The following is a 21,543-nucleotide window of genomic DNA, read 5'->3' as shown; positions in this document are numbered from 1 at the left end:
TATATATATATATATTTTAAGAAAGATTAATGGCCCAGTTTGCAAAAACATGATTTTGGGAATTTCTGCTTCAAGACATCATGGCTTACATTTTTTTTTTTTTTTTGGCACATTTCTTTCTTATAAACTAAAATATCAAAGAATCGTTGTAACTTTTACAAGGAAACGGAAACTATTGAGACAAAATGAGCCATGTATATGAACTAATGTGGCATTCAACATTAGAGAAGATTTTGTAACTACAAATATATTGCAGTAAAGAGATAAAAATATTACATAAAGTTTGGTAAAACATGAAATTTAAGTATTAACAACCATAAATAATAATGTAAATTGAAGAATACAAACAAATTACATTAATGCAAAATTTTATGTTTGTTCAATATCAGTAAGAACCTGCATCTGGTTAAACAATGCAAGAAAGAACTCTAAAAACAATAATTGAACAGAATTTTTTAAATTTACATAATTATTCTAGTTAAATAAATGTAACAGAACAGTCTCAAAATCATGCTAGTAATACTGGTTTTAAATAATCGTAAAATAAGCAATAAATACAAGTAAGAAATAGAGTGAGAAACCCATTTAACAGTTTAGAAATTTGTGAAAGCTATAAGTTTTGAATTTTGAGAAAGGTTATGTAAATGAATTTAATTTCTCTCTAGATTAGCCCCTAATTATTGATAAAAGTCTCTTTAAATCAAGGAGTTAAGAAAAATTATGAAAAAACAAGACATTAAAAAATAGGGCATTGTTATTAATTAAGTCACATCGATTTTAACAAAATGATAACATTTGCCATTAAAAAACACGGCATGCTATAAGACACGCCATAATTTTAACAAAATGATAACCTATTTGTCATGAAAAAAAAAAAAAAAAAAACTCTTACCAGTCCATTTCTTAGCTATTTTAAATGCATTGGCAGCTCTATGGTACAAATCACAGGCATCTTCAACTTTATTCGAACTTCTGAAAAAAAGAGTCAAAGACCATTTTAGTAACAGGAAGAAATACAAATATGAAAAAAAAATCATGTAAATTAACATTTTGAAATTCGATATTATGATCCAGGAACTTTCACATCGCATACGTAAACAGGGTTTTTTTTTTAACTGTAAATTGTATAAACAATACAAAGATTCATTAGTAATAACCCAATTTTCGAGAGTTCAAGAATAAATAACCATGTAATTAAACCGACACTTCCAAACTCATCAATTTTTTTCAACAATTTTAAACGGATAAAAACAAGAAATACGAATTACTAAAAATATGCATACCCAAATAACGAGCTGAAAAAGCCTTGAGAAGATTTTAATTTCTTTTCAGCTTCTGCAACGAGTTCAATTCCTTTCTGTTCTTGGTCTGCCATGACTGGTGCTGTTACTGTAGACTAAAAAATTCGTGGATGGTTTGACAACCGAATTTATCAAAAAAGTTGTTTGTAAATAAATAAATTACTTCCGCAGCATTGCATTCACAATCACGTATGGTTACACGTACAGTTAAACAGTTCCGGCCCACAACACAAAAGTCACAGTCACCATATTATGACGTCATTACTCATTGGCTTTGATCTTCCAATAACAATTAAGAACGATAGGTTTCCTAGGCGGCTCGAATACGCTACCTTGAAGCGATTTACAAAATTAAAGAAAAAGGTAAAACATTGCGTTCCACGTGTGTCTATTGGTGAACATAAACAGTTTGTTGTGAGTATTTAATAACGCATTAGATGTATCTCAGATTGCTTTCAGCAACAGATATTGTTTCGTCCTTTAATGGTATTCGCAACTCCAACGAACTATAGGGGGCACTGAAGTCACTGTCTAATGGCGGAATTGAAAACTAAAACAAACGCACATGGTAACGAAGAAAATGATAAAAGTGTTGTGATTTTTGTTCGTACGTATGATTTTTTCGCTTTATTCTTTTTAAATTAATTTTCAAAGTCTTCTTGATATTCTGACCCACGTAGAAAGAAATGAGAATTCAAGAAGCATTACTAAACGTCAAAGATTAATGCAAACTACGTAATTCGTAGTTCTAAGCAGCTATTTCCACGATGTTGAATTCGATATTTATCAATTCTTGATAAAACTAAATAATTATTGTGGCCTGACAAGAATAACAATTAATGCTAGAAAATTCAATGTGACATTACAAATTATTATCGAAAGAAGATGATACTTTTTTGCCTTGCTTGGCTAGCGCTTATTTTTTTTTTCCATTTATAGCTGAGTTATTTCTCTCGAATTCCCGAATCGGTTCATTTAAAAATTTTCTGTTTCGATTTTTCTAATTTCTGAGTTACGATTTAATTGTGTCATGTTATGCAAATCATCAACAAAATTCTCACGGATATATGGTGGTAGTTTTCTTTTCAGTTGATTGACCATTATTTCCTTTCACTTATCGAATTCTGTAATCTTATTACCATTTTATTCCACTCATGATAAAAATTAAAAATGGTTTAACTAAAAACGCGAAATCTCGCCAAGGCTACTTTGCTCGCACTATACTAATACTATAACCCTAAACAAATTTGGCGAAACCTTTCAGCTGAGAATAAAAGGAATAAAGTAAATTCTTTCTCGGTTATTCATTTTGTTCTACGATAATATATTCAAGAAAATATTTTGCATACTGTCCATTCCAACTAAATGCTGCTGTAAAATATGGTAAGTTTAATTAATTTCAGATTTAAAAAAAAACCCATATTCTTACAAATTCATACAAAACAATAATTTTTTTACCTTTTGTATAACGTTATCCAAGTTTGTTAATCCAGAATTTTCGCTTTCACCAATTATTAAGGAAATAATGAAAACTAACATTATTTTGAGAAGCTCGAGAATACTACTAAGGGACGAATTAATTTCTGTAGCTGAAAGCAAACTAAGACACATCGATTGCGTTAATAAATACTCAGAACAAACTGCTTGTGTTTACGTCAACTGACAAACGTGGAACGCAACGTGGCAATGTTTAAGTTTCATTTGCAGTTTTGTAAATCACCGCAAGGTAGCGTATTCGAGCGCTGGAGTTCCGAATTCTCGAGCTTCTCAAAATAATGTTAGTTTTCATTATTTCCCTCTAAAAAGTAAGTTTGTTGTCGTAAATGGCGAAAACGTAAAAATATGAAAACTCTAGGTTAACAAACTTCGCATTTGCATAAAATTATCAACGAAGATGCTAGTCTGTTCAATGCATTTTTTTTTTTTTTTTGAAAGAGGATAACGTTATACCAGGTAATTTTTTTCTTTCTTTTTTTTTTTTTTTATTGTTTTGTGTGAATTTGTAAAAATATGTTTTTTTTTTTTTTTATCTTAAGTTAAGCTCGAAAGAAGGATTTGATAACATTAGCAGAAGAATTAGGACTTTCATCTCTGCTTAGTTTAAAAATAATTAATTTAACTAAATTTATTTTACAGCAGCATTTCGTTGGAATGGACAGGATAGTATGCAAAATATTGTCTTGAATATATTATAGTAGAACGAAATGAAAAATGCTTAACGCTGAGAATTTTCATCGCCAAAATAATGCGCCAACTTTACTTTATTGATTACATTATCAGCGGAAGAGTTTCACCAAAAATTTGTTTAGGGTTATAGTTTTAGTATTGTGCGAGCTAAGAACCCTTGGCGAGATTTCGCATGTCGAGTTATAAACCATTTTCATTTTTTATCATGTGTGGATTAAAATGGTAGTAAGATTGCAACCATTTATCCGTGAGAATTTTATTGATGATGCATGACAGAAATAAATCATAATTCAGAAATTAGAAACATACGAAACAGAAAAAATTAAAATTAACCGATTCGGCAGTTTGAGAAATAACTCAGTTACAAATGTAGAACAATTAGCGCTGGCAAACAAGACAAATAAGTATCATCTTCCTCTTGATAACACTGGTAAACAAAGGTTTTGTTACATGAAATATTTATAGTGTTCTTATGGTCACAATGAAAATGTAGTTCCATCAAGAATTGATGTATATCGAATTCAACATCGTGGAAATGGCTGCTTACAGCTACGAACTGAGAAATTTGCATTAATTTCTAACGTTTAGTAATGCTTCTTGAATTCTCATTTCCTCCTACGTGGACCAGAATATCCACAAGACTTTAAAAAATAATTTAAAATGAATAAAACAAAATGGTGATGCAAGCAAACAAAAATTACTAGACTTATTAGCATTCTCTACTCTACGGCATGCGTTTGTTTTGCCCTTTTCATCCGCCATTAGACGGTGGCCCCCTATAGTTTGTTGGGGTTGCGAATTAATCCTTCCAAAACGTTGACAAGCATACAGAAACGGATTGCAGAACTTGAATTCAAAGTTTGAAGATGATTTCTACTTCTGAAACCTGCAAAAGTGTAAAGTAAAATGCAAAACCCACGGGATTGAGACTGAGAGCGAAATTCCTCAAGATTTCCGCAAACGTTTTAAAACGTTCGCGGCTAAAAACGAATACCTACTTTCAAAAATATCATCCGAAGTTTAATCATCTTCATCGTATATTCGTATGCAAGTAGAGCAAGAAAAACTTGTGTATCTTTTATATAAACGGTGGATTTAACATTTAAGAACACAAAAAAATAAAGTATATATTTCTGAGAATGAATTCGCATCCTTATTCGAGGTTCCAATTTTCATACCTTCAACAATCAGCAACTGAGAAAATGTGTAAAAATTACTCATCAAAAACAACCCTGTTGTAAGTATTTCCCCGCCAAGAAAACCTTTATCTCTTCCCCACAAGACTTCATCCTAAAGCTCAACACCATGATACTGCTAAGTATCTGCCAAACTACCATCATCCCTCTGTGTGTGTGTGTGTGTTTTCCTCTTTCATCACAACTAATTTCACTAGAGTCGGCCCCCATCACCAACTCCTCACCAGTGAGGATTCCTTATTTAAATTGTTTTCAATGTTATTTGGCGGGAAGCTTTGTAAAGGGCAGTTGAGGTAGTTGCTTACTCGTCAAACAGGACTGAAAACAATTTAAAGCTTATTCTATCTTCACTAGTGAGGAGTTGGTGATGAGGAGATTCTAGCGAAAGTAGTTGTGATGAAGGAAGAAAACAGGGAGGATGCTAGTTTGGAAGATACTTGGGGGGAAAACTATAGATATCATAGCTTTTTAAGGCTGATGGTTTTGTGGTTTGGGAAGAAGGCCTTCTTTTTTGTCTGGAAGGTATAAAAAGGTTTTCTTGGAGGAGAAATTTTTACAACAGGGTTGTTTTTGATGAGATATCACATCTTTTTGCTTTGATATTATTACTTGACTAGAAAGTCGCCCGTCAAGGTATGACGGGTGAAAATTGCTTCTCTTTTTCTACATTTTAACGAAGCAATTGCCTGTTTGACGATATTTTGATGATTGAAATTTTAACCCAAACTCCAGTGGATGAATTCTAAACTCCAGTAGATAGCGTTCATAGTTGACCGCTTTCTCGTTTCTTCATTTCCCTGAAATTACACTGTTTTACCAGTAAAACAATTAAATAACCGATTCGAATGCAGCCTTGTCACAATAAAGCCTTTCCCTGCATGTTAAACATTACCAAAATACATTATCAAATCATCATGCCGTGGCGCAAGTTTTATTGTTGAAGCATGCGCGTTACTCGATCATCGGCTATTATACATATGAGGATATGCCAGATATTATGTGTCTCTTCTCATTTAATGCAGGGCGCAGTAGATGTCTAATGCGTGTATCCCTGTACTCAACACTTCATATTATTCAGTAAGCAGAAAATTTCCCCCCTTCCCTCCCAAAAATTTAAGCTCGGGGTGCTCATGCTAATATTACCTGTTGAACGACTCAATACAAAAACAATGATTTAAGTTGGAGGATCGATTTAAATTTCTGAAAAAAAATTTCGAACAAAATTCGAAAGTGCTTTTTCCCAATATTCATTTCAGTTTTTTAACCAAACACTAAAAATCTTAATATTTTGGTAAAAGCCCAATAATGTGACAAGTGTGCGGGAAGGACTGAATTTTCGATTCTTGATTTTATCGTATAGTAAATGGTCGTGTGGGTATTATTATTTTTTGAAATAGACTACCAGATATGAAAGAGCAAATTTTTAATGCACTTAGTTCAAACCTCGTGCGAACGACACTCTCAAAAATTGCGATTAAAAAAACGAAATATTTTTACACGCGAATATGAAAATTGTACATTCCTGGTCATTTTTGAATTACGTTCATTACTTTTGATTATACTTCCATTAAAAACGTTTATTTTCTTAAGGCAGTTCAACGGTTCTTCTTCTTCTTCTTCTTTTTTTTTTTTTTTTTTTCTTTTTATACAATCACGAATTGCTCATTAAGCTCACCTGGCCGATGTAGATGTTGCTCTGATTTTTCAGCTTGTCATGACGAAGAGAATAAGTCTAGCTCGTTGTTTTAATATTTATTGTGAGGACAAATTTTCGTCGCCATAGTTACAAATAGCTTGCACTCATTCAAGGCTTAACATAAGCAGATTTTGCTTTTTCAAGCTTTTTGCTTTTAAGCACATTTTCTGAAAGATATCCACATAGATGAACTAAAAAAGTAAAATTTCATCTAAACACAAAACTTCCAGATTACTGATCTCTATCATTTAAGATTGATAAGAAGTAAAAATACCAAAAAGGTATACACTGTAAGTTTAATTTTTATGATGAGTTTAGGGGTGCAAATTTGCCATAGTAACCAGATCTTTGTTACCCCATCCTAATTATCATTTCTTTTTTTTATGGATATATGCCTCGTATTACTTAATCTAGAAAATTACCAGTCATAACATCTGTACCCCAAAGCCAGAAGGACGTAAGTCACATTATGATAATTTTTCGGAAGAGAGGAAAAACTTTTCTCTGGCGTCTGGCGTATGCAAAGGATAGAACGTGCGCTCTTTTTAACTCTGGTTAAAAAAAAAATGTTTTTTTGAGCAATCACGATTGCTTATTGTTCTCACTTGACTGCTTTGATGTCCTATGATTTTATTTTACCCCCGCCTCCCTCTGCAGCACCACCGTCGTCGGCCGGTCGCCTCACAATGCTCCTCCTCTGGCAAAAACCGTCTCCAGGTTGCGTCCATATCAAACTCAATGCTTAGGGTTTGATCGCATTCCCTGATTACCAAAACATAATGTGAGTTCAAGAGGTCAAAATTGAAATGAAATTTTTTTCTTATCTTACTAAATGATCTGATGGATTTTAATTTTATTATTATTATTATTATTTTGATTTGAAACAATTATAATAATATTGAAAATTGCTGGATTTCAGGTGCTGTTGAATTCAGGGTCTATACTCAGTGGTTTATTTAGTACTAGCAAAAATACCCGGCGTTGCCTGGGTCAGTAATAATTGTAAGAAACAATCTCTACTTCCTTTCGTTTTCTGTTTTAACTGAAAGAACTCAAAACACACCGCTTTGACGTGATTAAAAATCGAGCTTCTTCCTTACCCATAAAAGTAAAATAGCAATAAGCATACAGAGTCAATGAATATTCATTTAGAAACGAAAGCACGAATTTAAGCATATAAAAATTTGAAGAATTTCCAAAATATGAACTAACAAAAACAAAGATCACTAAAAAAACCGTGCGCTTGCTTCATTTAATTAAATAGTACACACACAAAAAGAAGAAGGAAAAAAAAAAAGCTCTCTACTATGTTTCCCTCAGGGTGCGAAAAGTAGTTTCCAAATGTTTAAATTCATGTTTGCTCCGGAGAAGCCTTGATTCAAAATTTTCATTATGATTACTTTTAACATTGCTGTTGTTGGCAACGAATTTTCGTAACAATGGGTTTAATCTTTAATCATTTGATGTGGAAATTACATGACATTTACTGTTTTCGATCACGACGTTTTTAAAATAAGTTTTTTTAGGAATAAATTATAGCTTAAGTTGTTCCCTGATAATGTAGCTATCTATGGTGAAGAAATGGTTAAAATCCGTCCAGTAGTTTTGAAGTTTACCTCTGACATCCGGACAGAAGTAGCCCTTTATATATAAAGATTGGGGACCAGTCTCGATCATGGGCGTATACAGAGGGGGACAAAGGAGGGCAGTTGTCCCACCTTCTAAAATAGAAAATATTTGAAATAAAACCAAAAAAAAAAAAGAAAGAAAGAAAGAAAAGCCAAGAAATTTCAAAAAGTTGATTAATTGGCCGTTAATTCAATTTCTAGACTTGAAAATGAACTCTATTCTAGTAACTTTTCTTCCTCATTTTGAAAGTGTATATTTATCTCGGAAGCTCATTGTAAAGGGGAAAAGTTATTGGTGTTTAGTTGCGTAACCGCCGCAATACCGCTATTAAGTTAAACGAAAGGTAAGTCAACACCAATAGCACTTCTCTTTTCCACAAACACAGACGTTGTCTCAACTTTTGTTACACACGACCTCCTCTTCACGCAGAGTAAAATCATTAAAATTTCAAAAAGCACCCCCATGCAAAATTTCAGAATTTTCTGGGGGAAAGGGGAAGGGGCAAAAGATATACACTCCAGATGCATTTTATAGGGGAAAATGACAAACTTCATACACACAATGCAAAATTAAATTACTTCCAAAATCGAGAAGGGGGCAGTTACCCCCCTCCACCCCTTCGATCCCCCAAATGATAGGCCAGCCCCCCCCCCCTTCCATTTTGAGCTGAATACGGCTTTCGTCCCAATGTATTTTGGGGGCTAATTTGTCTATCCTAGTGCTAAGTGAAACATTTATAATGTATATTTTTGAATCCCCTTTGGTGCCTCTATGACCGTGGCGAAATAGATTGGGCGCCGAGCATATTGGACGTTGGGAACATTGGGCGCCGAGAATATTGGGCGCTGGAACATTGGGCACCGGGAATATTAGTCACAGGGAATATTGGGTGCAAGAAACATTGGGCGCCCAGGTTTCGAGCACTCTTCAACATTTTCGGTGCCCAAAAACTGCGTCCAATCGACGGCGCCCAACTTTCCCAGCGCCCAAAATGTTCCCGGCGCCCAATCGACGGTGCCCAATCTTCCTAGACCGAACCGTGGGAGTCCCTCGCAACTGTGACGGCGACGTGGTAAATCTGGCAGTTTACACCATAATGATTTTCAACATATTTCATAATACAAATACAAAAGTGACGACCAACAACAAGCTCAGGGTCCAGTTAGTCTGCCCCGAATATTATTCTTATTGCTGGAAATTTGTTATCGTCGATAATCTTCATTAGGGGAAAATTTTTTCATTTTGCATGCGCAATAACACACAAAATGCAAAGTTCCCATCTTTCTTTGCGCAAATGACATAAGAAATCGATTTTTAATTAAGGAACTACAAGTCGGAAAGCTTTGAATGTTACGCCTAAAAAATAATTTAAGTAGCATGTTGATGATTTCTTTCTAGAAACAGCTTTGTCGTTTAATGGGAAAAGTTTAAATTCAATGGAACTTTGCTTCTTTCTCTCGACCAGAGGTGGGCCGTGCAATCTGTCAACAGTGATTTTTATACGTTCAAACCAATAAAAAATAATTAATTGCTGCAGAATCAATGTACATCATCAAGAATAATAGTTTATTTTCCATTATAAAAAAAAATTTAAAAAAAAAACTCTTTCAGCATAACGCATGCAAATTAGGATTCTTTTTAATGGCGGCTTTCAGCAAAAATAGAAATGAGTTCTACAAAAAAAAAAAAAAAAAAAAAAAAAAAAGAAAAAAAAAACTGAAAGGATAAAAAAAAAATAAGCCCAGTAGTTTAGGATGCTGAATAACTACACCATTAAAAGTTTTATAATCGATACACACGTAAGACAAATCATAAATTCAAAAGCAGATAATAGAAGAATCATCACTCGGGGTCCATTCCTTTTTGACCAATCAAGGAACCTCGTACAATTTGAATTGTACGTTAACAGCTGAACTAGAAGCAAAAGTTGATTCAGAAAAACATAGAATCTGAAGCTGATGAATCTCTTCTCACATTTTGAAGCGAACCAGTTCCTAAACAGAAAATAAAGTAAGAAATATATTTTGAAAAAGAAAAATTTTAATTTCTCTATTTAAATGTATTTTTATCATAATGTTTTTTTTTTTTTAATATACCTACTGTATGAAGAATTTAAAGAAAGAATTTTAAGAATTGTTTTCTGCATTTTCAAGATCTAGGGGCGCCGCGAAGTTTCGAAAGGTTTCATCACTTAAGCACTCAATTGTTTGCAACGTTATTGCAGAATTTTGGCGGCAACCCTGTAGAGGTTTCATGCTTTTTTTTTTGTAAATTGCTTTAAAAAAAACTTTTCCCTCCTTCACACGAGGCATCTTAGTTGAATCCACTTCGAACGGGGGGTGCGGCGGCTGTTAGGAAGTGTAAAGGGCTGTTCACATATCGGCCGTCCGTCACGTCCGCACCGATTTTTTCCACCCGAAACAGGTTTTCTTTGCTGATTGCCATGGCAGCAAGTCATCTTGGACGGGACCTGTTTCGATCAGAAGAACCTTGATAAACTGGCCTGACGGCCGTCAAAAGTAGGACAGCATTTCATTGGTTTCCGCCAGCAGCGCCGTCCTCTCTCTAGTGGGTGAATTCAGTCAAGTTATTGATGTACGGCGACCGTATGTGAATGCTACTCTGTTTTCGTCGTCAGTCCGTCACGTCAAAAAACGGGATGGACGGCTGATAAGTGAACAGCCCTTAGCAAGGTAGACAAGTGAAGGAATCGCCTGGCATCCTTCACACGACAGTCAACTGCGCCTGGTGTATCCGGCACGGCAGGTACATGTGCCGCTAATTGATTAGGGGATGTGCCTGGTCTGTCGGCAGTTGACTGTCGTGTTAAGGATGAGAGGCGATCCTTTCAATTTTCTAAAGTTGATTCAACTAAGTTGTCTCGTGTGAAGCATTTAGAAGAGATAAAAATGCAGGGAGTGAAAACTTTCAATCGTGAAGCAAATACTCCAAGTCACGTAACAGATTTTAAAGCAAAGCATTGTGGAAGAAATCAGGTTTCTTTCGCTTGTTTCACTCAAAATGTGTCAACCATTCGTCGTTGTTGAGTCACGTGACTTATGGTATTTGCCTCAACCTTTTGCTAAACCAGTGATTAGAGTTGCTTCCTCCATTTGCTAATTCCTGCTCCAAAGTGTGAAGGAGGACTAATGCATCTTACTCGATCTTATTCAAAATTTAAAAAAAAAGAAAGAAAGAAAAGAAAAAAACAGCTTAAGCGATAAGCGTGGAGAACTGAAAGAAAACATTTCACGTGTTCGGAATCGAATTCAGCTGTTTTTATCGAGAAAAAATTGTTTTGTAGTAAAATTCCCCACCTGTTAGATATGACGTCTTATCGAACTGTCAAAGACTGAAGTTCACAGAAAAGGGCATCTCTAAGCGCGGATCGGGAAAATGATTCAACTTCTCATCACAGTTTTGGTGTTCGTAGCTGTTGCCACATCCAACGAATGGGTGACACATGGCGGCCTGAGGGAAGACCTTCACGGACTAGAAGTCAGATTGACAGCAGGGGACAGAAGAGGTATGTTGGAAGAATTTAATCTAACAGCTGCCTGAAGCGGGAGAAATAGAAAGCCATAAATTTTGAATTTTACAGGCAAATTAAGAACTAAACTCGCAAACACACCGTCTGAGACTACAAACATGAAAAAGTATTTCATTGATATTGTAAAAAGTAACATGTTAAGGGCTGTCCATAAATGAAGTCAAACTTCTTTCATCAAAAGTGACTTCCCTCGCTTTTGTCGCAAAGCGTCATACTTCACCTTACTCCCCTCCCTGCCCCTTGCCCCAAACTGTCATAATTTTACAAGCCTCCTTCTCTGAAACGGTAAGTTTTTTATTTAGTTATTTATCAAAAAAAAATACGCTGTTCCATTTTGTTGAACTGTATTCTGCTTTGAGCAGATGATATTTAAACTGGTGGAACAGAAAATTTTGATACATTATTATTTAAATAAATTTACTTGAAACCGCTTAAATTTTTGCTACAGTATGTCCAAAGTAATAACATCGGAAATTTTGAACCCAAAGCGATAGTAGGAACAGTTTGTGTTTTATCGATTACACAAACAACAAGAGCGTTACCTTCCCCTGCTCGCTATCGCCTGTCAACCTCAAGGAACTATAGCGCACTCAGCGAGAAGTGATGGTACGAGTGAATAAAGCAACGTAATACTTGGCGACAGTGGCGGCTCGTGGGAGGGGTCAGAGGGGGCATGGGCCTTCTCACTTTTTCAAACAATGATTTATAACTTTTATTTATTTACGTTTTTTTTTTTTTTTTTTTTTTTTTTTGTACGTGCTTAAAATTAAAAAAAAAGGATTGTACCTTATTTTCCTGCGTATAACTCACGGATTATCTGTTAAAAATGTGCAAAATTAATGAGGTACGAATTATTTGTGTTCATTATTATTATTATTATTATTACCCCCCCCCCCCCCCCCTCAACACCAACGCATTGAACCTCAATATTTAATTATTACCGCTATCCTGACTGAATGTTGTTTATTTTACATAGCTCCAATGTTCTTACGCGATTCAGGCTATGCGAAATGAACAACATACAGTAAAGCCTTCATGTGCACAAGATTAGATTAGAGATTTGATAAGCAAATCATATCAATCAAATTGATGAGATTTCTTTCCTATTGTGCCCCCCCCCCCCCCCCCCCCCCCCCCCCCCCCCTTAACACCCCGTTTGCACTGGCGGAATTAAGCCGCTTAGTTTTCAGCTAACCTACTGCGCATTCACTTAGCGCATCTCAAAGCCGCTTCAGTTGAGCGACACTGGGAAGCCGCTCAACAAGACCAGGGAGTTTGCAGCAGTTAAACTTTAAAGTGCGTTCTCTAGTGCAAACGACTTTTAAAGTAAGTGCGCTTAGCTCGTAAGTGCATTGATGGGTTGAGCGCGCTTAGCTCGCAGTGCAAACGGGGTGTAACAAATAGCTTCTAGTTGTGCCACTGTTATGTAGTGTGTTGTACGTACTTGTGTGCATATATCGGTACAAGATTTTTTTTTTTTTTTTTAAATTCAAAAAATGTCTTCCCATTGTCACAGAATATATTACTTGTTTTAACTTGCTCATGTTGTTTTAAAGTAAATGTGACAGCTTATCAGTAATTCGAAGAAAATAAAAAGAGTTCGATAGTTTTTTTTCTTTGTCTGCATAAAAATTCTGAATTTGGAGCATGGGCACCGGCAGATTCATATGCAAAAAGGCACACTCGCATGTAAATCGCAAATATTCTTTTATGCTAATTTTTTTAATTTTTTTTTTTTTAGTTTTTTAAAATTTTGTTAGTTTGATTTCATTTTATTTATTTTAAAGCGAACACTGAGATGTATTTTCATCTTTGTTAAAGTTAATTAATTTATGAATTTTTACATATTTCTCCGATCATAATATTTTTGAACTTCTGTAATTGAGCCTTGCTTAAAATAAAATTAATTTTACGCATTCAAAATAATTAGTTGTTTAAAGATTAAAAATAATAATACTTTTAAAAATATTAGATTAATATTACTTTTTAAAATTTATTTATTTATTTTGAAAAGCCAGGGAGTGAAAGTGCCCCCCTTTCAGCCCTTTACCGGAGCTGCACGGGAGGCATACTGCAGCACCGGAAAGAGTACTGGATATAAACGTGAGATTAATCATTTTTAACCGACTTCAAAAAGGAGGCGGTTATCAGTTCATACCGTATGTATGTTTTTTTTTTTTTTGTTTGTCCACTCATAGCGTCCCACCTAGTGAACCGATTTTGATGATTCTTTTTTAATGGATAGAGGATGGCTCAACTTAGATCCCATTACTTTGTTTGACCATATTTGTTCTTTAGAAAAAAAAGTTATGGGCAAAAAACAGTAAATTTTCCTATTAACTGATTAAAATGATATTGTAAACGGATTCGGTGCGACTTCCACTTTCTTGAAATGAAGACACAGTTCTTGATAAAAACACAGGAGATTTATTTACACTATATACAGGAAAGATCTTCAACAACTGCTAAATTATTCATCAGCAATTAAGCAATTATCACACAACACCGTAAACTCACCGTTTACACACGTATTTACTTCCAAATACGAAAACAACACAGCGAAATGCCTCGCTATAAACAGAGCGAAAATGCACTCAGTTCGAAAATCTCAATCGAAACTAACTGTTTATCCATCGCTAACGGCTTAAATACACCGAAAAGAATTTTCTCAAATATTCCACACGCTTCTCGAAATGCGTTGTCCGTTATCAACTTTTATCAATGAACAAAAAGGGAATAGGGGTCGTATATTTTAGCCATATGAAAAAGGGGTTGTATATTCATTACGGGAAACTATTTACAGGTTACGTTCCTACAATAATTACTATTTACAGAATTTGTAACATTGCCCCCCTCCTAAGGACTGCACGTCCCGGGCAGTACAATCCCCAGAAAGGGTGCCAAACTTCTATAACAAGTTTACAAATATACACATTAATTAATAACTAACAGATACAAAAAGCACAATAATAACAAGAAATATTACTAAACATTAAAAGCAAAAATTATCTACAACTTTTATGTTATCAACCATGGTTGTTTACGTAATACTCATGAACTATGGCCATAGTATGGGGCTAACCGATCATAATGTACAACCCTAGGTTTTGCATTAGGTGATTTTTGGATCCTCACTACGACGTCATTCAGTCGGTTAAGGACTTTGTAGGGTCCATCCCAATGCGACTGCAATTTGGGTGACAGACCTTTCCGTCGGATGGGATTCCATAACCAAACCTTGTCGCCATCGTTGAATTCATGTCCAGTAGATCTTGTGTCGTATCGGGTCTTCATCTTCTCCGCCGCGATGTTGATTCGCTCTCGTGCGAAGTTATGAACGTCTTCCAACCGGGCCTGGAGATCCTGGATGTACTCCTCAGGCGATGAAGGCGCATCCGGAGGACGACCGAAGACGAGATCACAAGGTAGCCGAAGCTCTCGTCCGAAGAGCATCTGAGATGGGGCATATCCGGTAGTCTCGTGGACAGCACTGCGGTAGGCCAGCAGGAACAAAGGTAGCTTCTTGTCCCAATCCTGTTGATTTCTGGATACCATAAGCGAGAGATTATTTAGGATCGTGCGGTTAAATCTCTCCACCATGCCGTCCGATTGTGGGTGTAGTGGTGTTGTCCTAGTTTTCTCAATTCCGAAAATTTGACATAGGCCCTTAAACACAGCAGAGATGAAGTTCCTCCCTTGATCGGAATGAATCTGCAAAGGTGTTCCATATCTCGAGATCCAGTGTTGGACCAGAGTCTCTGCTACGGTGGTAGCCTCTTGATCTGGAATGGGATATGCTTCCGGCCATTTGGTGAAGTAGTCGATGGAAACAAGAATGTATTTGTTCCCATCAGCAGTTCTTGGTAGAGGACCCAGGATGTCAATCCCAATTCGTTCGAAAGGAGCTCCAACGTTGTACAGATGTAGCTTCCCTCTGCTTCTCTTCTTCGGTTCTTTACGAGCAGCACAGGCGTCACAAGAATGGCACCACTTCTCCACGTCATCCTTCGCCTTGCTCCAGAAGAAGCGCTCCCGAACTTTATTGAGGGTTTTCAAGACACCAAAATGTCCTCCAGTCGCACTACTATGTATTTCTTTCAGAACATCTGAAATCCTTGATCGGGGAAGTAGTAACTGCCACCTAGATGTTTTGCCGTCGTCAGATTCCCATTTCCGGTACAGTACGCCGTTCCGTAAATGGAGCGAGTTCCATAAAGCCCAGTATCTTTTTGTTGCAGGACTGAAGATGGAAACGTCCTGCCAGCTAGGGCGCCGACTGTCACTTTCCATGAACTCCAAAATTGGTTTTATGTCGGGGTCTTCAAGCTGATCATTTCGAACTTGGTCGTCACTCCATGGATCAGGTTCTGATGATATTGGAGTCACTGTCACCTGATAGGCGGTAGGGCTAGTCGTTCCATACTGTTTCTCGATTCGGGAACAATAATTGCAGTTCTCAGGACAGGGTCTCCTTGATAAAGCGTCAGCATTACCGTGAGATAACCCTTTTCGATGCTTGATCTCCATGTCATATTCCTGGAGCCGCTGTATCCATCTGGCTATCTGGCCTTCCGGATTTTTGAAGTTCAAAAGCCAAGTTAATGAGGCATGATCTGTCCGAAGCAGAAATTTTCGGCCGTAGAGGTAATGATGGAAGTGTTCTACAGCTTTCACTATGGCCAGTAACTCCTTTCTGGTGACGCAGTAATTTCGCTCCGACTTTGATAAGCATTTGCTCCAGTAAGCGATGACATGTTCATTTCCGTCAATTTCTTGGGATAAAACAGCTCCGATGCCCTCGTTGCTCGCATCAGTGTCCAGGATGAAGGATTTTTCAGGCTGAGGATAGGCGAGGATAGGCGTTGATGTTAGAGCCTCCTTCAGTCGTAGAAATGCATCTTCGCATTCTTTGGACCATTCGAACTTTTGCTTGCTCTCCGTCAGCTTATGCAAAGGTCGTGCAATGTTGGAAAAACCCTTTACAAACTTCCTGTAGTAGGTGCAGAGCCCCAGGAAACTTCGCAGCTGATGGATGTTTTCGGGACGACTCCAACTCCTGACCGCAGATACCTTCTCTGGATCGGTTTGTACACCCTCAGAAGAGATGATGTGACCAAGGTAGTTCACTTCCCGGCGGAACAAATTACATTTGGACGGGCTTAACTTCAGATTGGCTTCCTTAAGCTTTTGCAGCACCTTCCTAAGATTTGCCAGATGTTCTTCGAAACTGCGTCCCACGATGATGATATCGTCTAAGTAGACCAGACAGGATTCGTAGGAAAGTCCTCTTAACACTGTCTCCATAAGACGCTCGAACGTAGCTGGTGCATTGCAGAGGCCGAAGGGCATCACTTTAAACTGCCATAAGCCTTGTCCAGTTGTAAACGCTGTCTTCTCTCGGTCATCAGGGTGTATCTCAACCTGCCAGTAGCCGCTCTTCAAATCCAGGGTCGAAAACCACTTGTGTCCGGAAAGAGTGTCCAAGGTGTCGTCTATCCGTGGAAGAGGGTAACTGTCTTTCTTGGTGATTTCATTCAGCCGTCGGTAATCGACACAAAATCTGGTGGAGCCATCTTTCTTTCGGACCAAGACGATGGGAGAAGCCCAAGGACTGGATGAAGGTTCGATTACATCATTCTCCTTCATCTCTTTCAGGAGAGTTTCAACCTCTTCCTTCTTAGCGAACGGTAGTCGTCTTGGAGGCTGTTTAATAGGGGGGTGTTCTCCAGTGTAAATCCTATGCTGCGTTAAATTCGTACGGCCAACATCCTCCGATGTAGATGAAAACAGATGCTTGAAGTCGTCCACCAATTGTTCCGCAGCAGTTCTTTGATCCTCCGATAAGGGTGCACTCCCAATTAACTTCGATGTCAAGGACTCAGAAGACACAGTTTCGGGGGAATTGATTCTTCTAATAATGCAGTTTACTGGAGTACAAGTTGCTAACACTTCACCTTTCCGGATATTCCTTGGCCTTTCACTCACGTTGGCGACTCTCACAGGAATTACATCCTTGGAAAGGTCCACAAGCGTAGATGCTACCAGCACTCCTTTTAGGTTATTGCTTAGGTTAGGGTATTCAATGAGTCCAAATCGAAAACTATTGCTTTCTTCAATGGAGCCGGGTATTAATGATTCTGACCTTGAGGGAATTGATAAATCTGTTTGGGCTATTATTTGATGAGCGGATTTTACATCACTTGCTGCAGGGAAAACGGCTATGTCTTCTCTCATCGAGTGCAGCTCATTAGTCTTGAAGTCGAGAGTGAAGTCATATTTCTTCAAAAAGTCCAATCCGAGAATGAAGGGGTCCGTGATATTAGCGACGAATGCCGTATGATGGTAGGTGGCATTCCCAAACACTATTTCCAAGTCCACTTTACCGTCAATCTCGATCTTGTCACCTGTCACAGTCTGGAGACTTACGCGTGGCGATGTCCACAGCAGTTTCAATCCAAATTCACGAGCCACATCTGTCCTAATGATTGTCACATTGGCTCCAGTGTCAACAATCAGTCTGCAGGGGTTCCCATTTACATGTGCGTAAATGAAAAGTCCATCACTGCCACTACTAGAAGAGGAAATCTGCAGAGCTTTAGTGGTGGTGATTTCCTTCCCTCGCGTAGCTTGGCGAGCCGGACAACTCCTTCGCAGGTGTCCTTCACTACCGCATTTCCAGCACTTCTGCTCTTGTTTCTTTTGGGCTGTTATGCTGCTCAAATGTCTTGTCAAGTCACCGAGTTGTCTCTCAAGTTCAGCGAGGTGGGACGACCTGGAATCAGACTCATCAGCTTCCTGAGTCCGGATTAGATGGCGATCCACACGGGTTGCTTCTTGGGCGGCCTCGTATCTCATCGCATACATCAAAGCGGATTTCAAGTCGTTTACATTCGCCATCCGGAGGGCCTTCTGGATCTCAGGATTCCGAACTCCGTCGATGAAGTAGTTGAGTGCCAGGTTGTCCCGAACATCCGCAGGACAGTCGCAAAAAGCAAGATGAGACAGTCTCTCGACGTCCGCCGCTAGCTCTTGCAGGGTTTCCCCGGTTTTCTGGAAACGGGACTTCAACTGGAGTCGGCTGAACTCTTTCTGGCATTTCTCACCGAAGCGAAGCTCCAACGCAGATGTGAGGGCGGCGAAATCCAGGCGCTGACTGTCCGGAAGGGTCTGAAGAATGTCCGCTGCGTCACCTCTCAGGGATGCTGCAAGATGGCAGGCCTTGGTAGCAGAGTCCCATCCGTTCGCTTCCGCCACTATCATGAACTGAGTTTTGTAAACCTGCCACGAAGTTTTCCCATCAAATGTGGCAAGTTTAATGGGCGGTCGAGCAACCGATGTGGGAGCGCCAAACTGTACAGAGCTGCTTTCCGCGGTCGCCAATCTCCTTTCCACGTCCTTAAAGATCTCTTCTTTAAGTAGATGAAATCTTCTATCTTCTTCTTCAAATTTATTTTCTACAGCATTGAATCGGCTTTCAACGGTATCAAATTTTTCTTCAATTGCATCAACTCGATGCTCTATGTCATTAAATTTATTTTCCATCACAGTCTTTACCGAAATAAGGTCATTTTTAATTTCTTCTTGGTTAGACGTTAAGTCCTTTTTCAGCACCGTTAAGTCCTTTTTCAGCACCGTTAAATCGCTTTTTAACTGGTCTTGATTTGCCAACATACTTGCAGTCAGATCACTTTTTAATTGTTCTTGATTAGCCGCCATATCATTTTTTAATTGTTCTTGATTTGCAGTAAAACTTGCAGTCAAGTCACTTTTTAATTGTTCTTGATTAGCCGCCATATCACTCTTCACAGAGTTGATTGCATCAAGCAGTTGTTTTAATTGTTCATCCATTGCGCGAGTAATCACCATACAAATAAAGTCCAAATTTAAAAAGTCTTTATGAAAAAAATGTCCAAAGTCACACTTACTGCAAGAAAGTCCTGAAGTAGCCCCACGTTGGGCGCCAAATTGTAACGGATTCGGTGCGACTTCCACTTTCTTGAAATGAAGACACAGTTCTTGATAAAAACACAGGAGATTTATTTACACTATATACAGGAAAGATCTTCAACAACTGCTAAATTATTCATCAGCAATTAAGCAATTATCACACAACACCGTAAACTCACCGTTTACACACGTATTTACTTCCAAATACGAAAACAACACAGCGAAATGCCTCGCTATAAACAGAGCGAAAATGCACTCAGTTCGAAAATCTCAATCGAAACTAACTGTTTATCCATCGCTAACGGCTTAAATACACCGAAAAGAATTTTCTCAAATATTCCACACGCTTCTCGAAATGCGTTGTCCGTTATCAACTTTTATCAATGAACAAAAAGGGAATAGGGGTCGTATATTTTAGCCATATGAAAAAGGGGTTGTATATTCATTACGGGAAACTATTTACAGGTTACGTTCCTACAATAATTACTATTTACAGAATTTGTAACAATATTGTAGCGAAGTTCGCACTTGTCACCTGTAGATAACGGTGGCTCAGTGGTAGAATTCTCGCCTCCCACACGAGCGACCCGGGTTCAAATCCCGACTAGGATAAAGTGAATTTTACTAAAATTTCGTTTCTACTGTTTCCCGTATTTTCTCGAATCTTCTATTAATTTCTGTATCTTTCCAAGTCTGGAAAGTTCCAGCACTTTCTCAAGTTGTATATAAGGAGATGTAACGTTCATTCGTGGTTCTGAATAAAGATATCGATTTGAGACTAACGAGTATTCGCTTCATTTGGCTTTCACATTGTCTTCGCTATCTTCATCTACGTGACAATACGAAACCCATTGTTATAAAAGTTTTGTGCCATACAACAGTAACATTAATAGTAATTGTAATGATAATTTTGAATGAAGGCTTCTCTGAAGCAAGCATCAAATTTCTTCAAGGGATATTTCGATAATGCGGAATCTGGCGCTGTCGTCTCATTTTTGGCGTAAATAATTTTATTTCAGTAACCCTGCTGAGTTATAGTAACCCTATGTGAATTATCAAAATCTTCCTTTCCTCAGTGCTATTGCTCCATAGTAGGGGTAAACCTAACCTGGAAACGAGGTGATGCAGTGATTAGGATCTGCTTAACCTTCACAATGCTACCATTAGGTTTGACTCAACTACTCTGTAGTATTTTTATCGTTATCATCTATGCCGATAACAGATGATCGGGGCTAAGTAAGAAAATACAGGATTGCATCATGAGCAACTTAGATGCTGTGGAATGTAAATTAGTTAGAAAAAACGCAATACTTAAATGGTTATAATTAAATTAACTACGCATGATTTCCAGAGAGGAACAAAGATAAGTTTTTAGTGCCAATCGCTTAAAGTTTAACCCGTGTCAATAGTTTTTTTTTTAGTATGGAGCATTTTTAAGAAAAAAATGTGAAGTTTCGTGAGGGAAACTTCTTACTATTTCTGAAATACCTACATTTACACTAAAAAGAATAAAATAAAAAAATTTTGAAAAAAAAAAAAAAAAAAAAATAGAACCGACTTCAAAATTGCTCTAAAAAGTGAAAAATAATTTTATTCTTTAAACATCATCGATAATACTTTTAAACATAAGTTTTGAAGTTGGCGCAAAAACGATAGATAAGATCATTCACAGCCATAACTCAACTACAACTATAAATTTAATCAGGCCTAGTTTCTTCACTACCACATACATTATGCATTGATAACAGCATATTTAAGCAATGATACAAATGTTTCGTTCCTAACTTCGGATGATTTTCTGAAAAAATTATGAAAGAAGTATGGTTACACTGGATTTTACGTTTTGTTTTTGCGCCAACTTCAAAAATTATGTTTAAAAGCATTATCGATGGTGTTTAAAGAATAAAATTATTTTTCACTTTTTAGAGCAATTTTGAAGTCGGTTCTATTTTTTTTTTTTTTTTTTTCAAAATTTTTTTATTGTGATTCATTTTGTAGCTTTTCGCTACCTAATTAATCAAATTTTATTTTTGGAAA

General features: G+C 37.2%; 2 protein-coding genes across 3 annotated transcripts in view; one reads left to right on the top strand and one right to left on the bottom strand.

The window, feature by feature from the left end:
• LOC129223914 (alpha-soluble NSF attachment protein-like) overlaps positions 1–1,541 on the bottom strand; it is a 43,650-nt gene extending 42,109 nt beyond the window's left edge. The window contains exons 1-2 of the mRNA XM_054858294.1: positions 1,284–1,541; positions 893–972 (exon numbers count right to left, since the gene is read on the bottom strand). Of these exons, the coding sequence (XP_054714269.1) occupies positions 893–972; positions 1,284–1,375 (172 nt within the window). The 5' untranslated portion in view covers positions 1,376–1,541. The remainder of the gene's footprint in view (positions 1–892; positions 973–1,283) is intronic.
• Positions 1,542–11,337: 9,796 nt separating this feature from the next.
• LOC129223917 (fibrillin-1-like) overlaps positions 11,338–21,543 on the top strand; it is a 45,717-nt gene continuing 35,511 nt past the window's right edge. For both annotated transcript variants that reach the window (XM_054858297.1, XM_054858296.1), the window contains exon 1: positions 11,338–11,535. In XM_054858297.1, coding sequence (XP_054714272.1) covers positions 11,406–11,535 — 130 coding nt within the window. In that variant the 5' untranslated portion in view covers positions 11,338–11,405. The remainder of the gene's footprint in view (positions 11,536–21,543) is intronic.

This window comes from Uloborus diversus, chromosome 6 (genome assembly GCF_026930045.1).
Source record: "Uloborus diversus isolate 005 chromosome 6, Udiv.v.3.1, whole genome shotgun sequence".
In the NCBI taxonomy this organism is placed as follows: domain Eukaryota; kingdom Metazoa; phylum Arthropoda; class Arachnida; order Araneae; family Uloboridae; genus Uloborus; species Uloborus diversus.
Note: the sequence above shows the minus strand (reverse complement) of the source record. Positions and strands in the feature narration are given on the sequence as shown.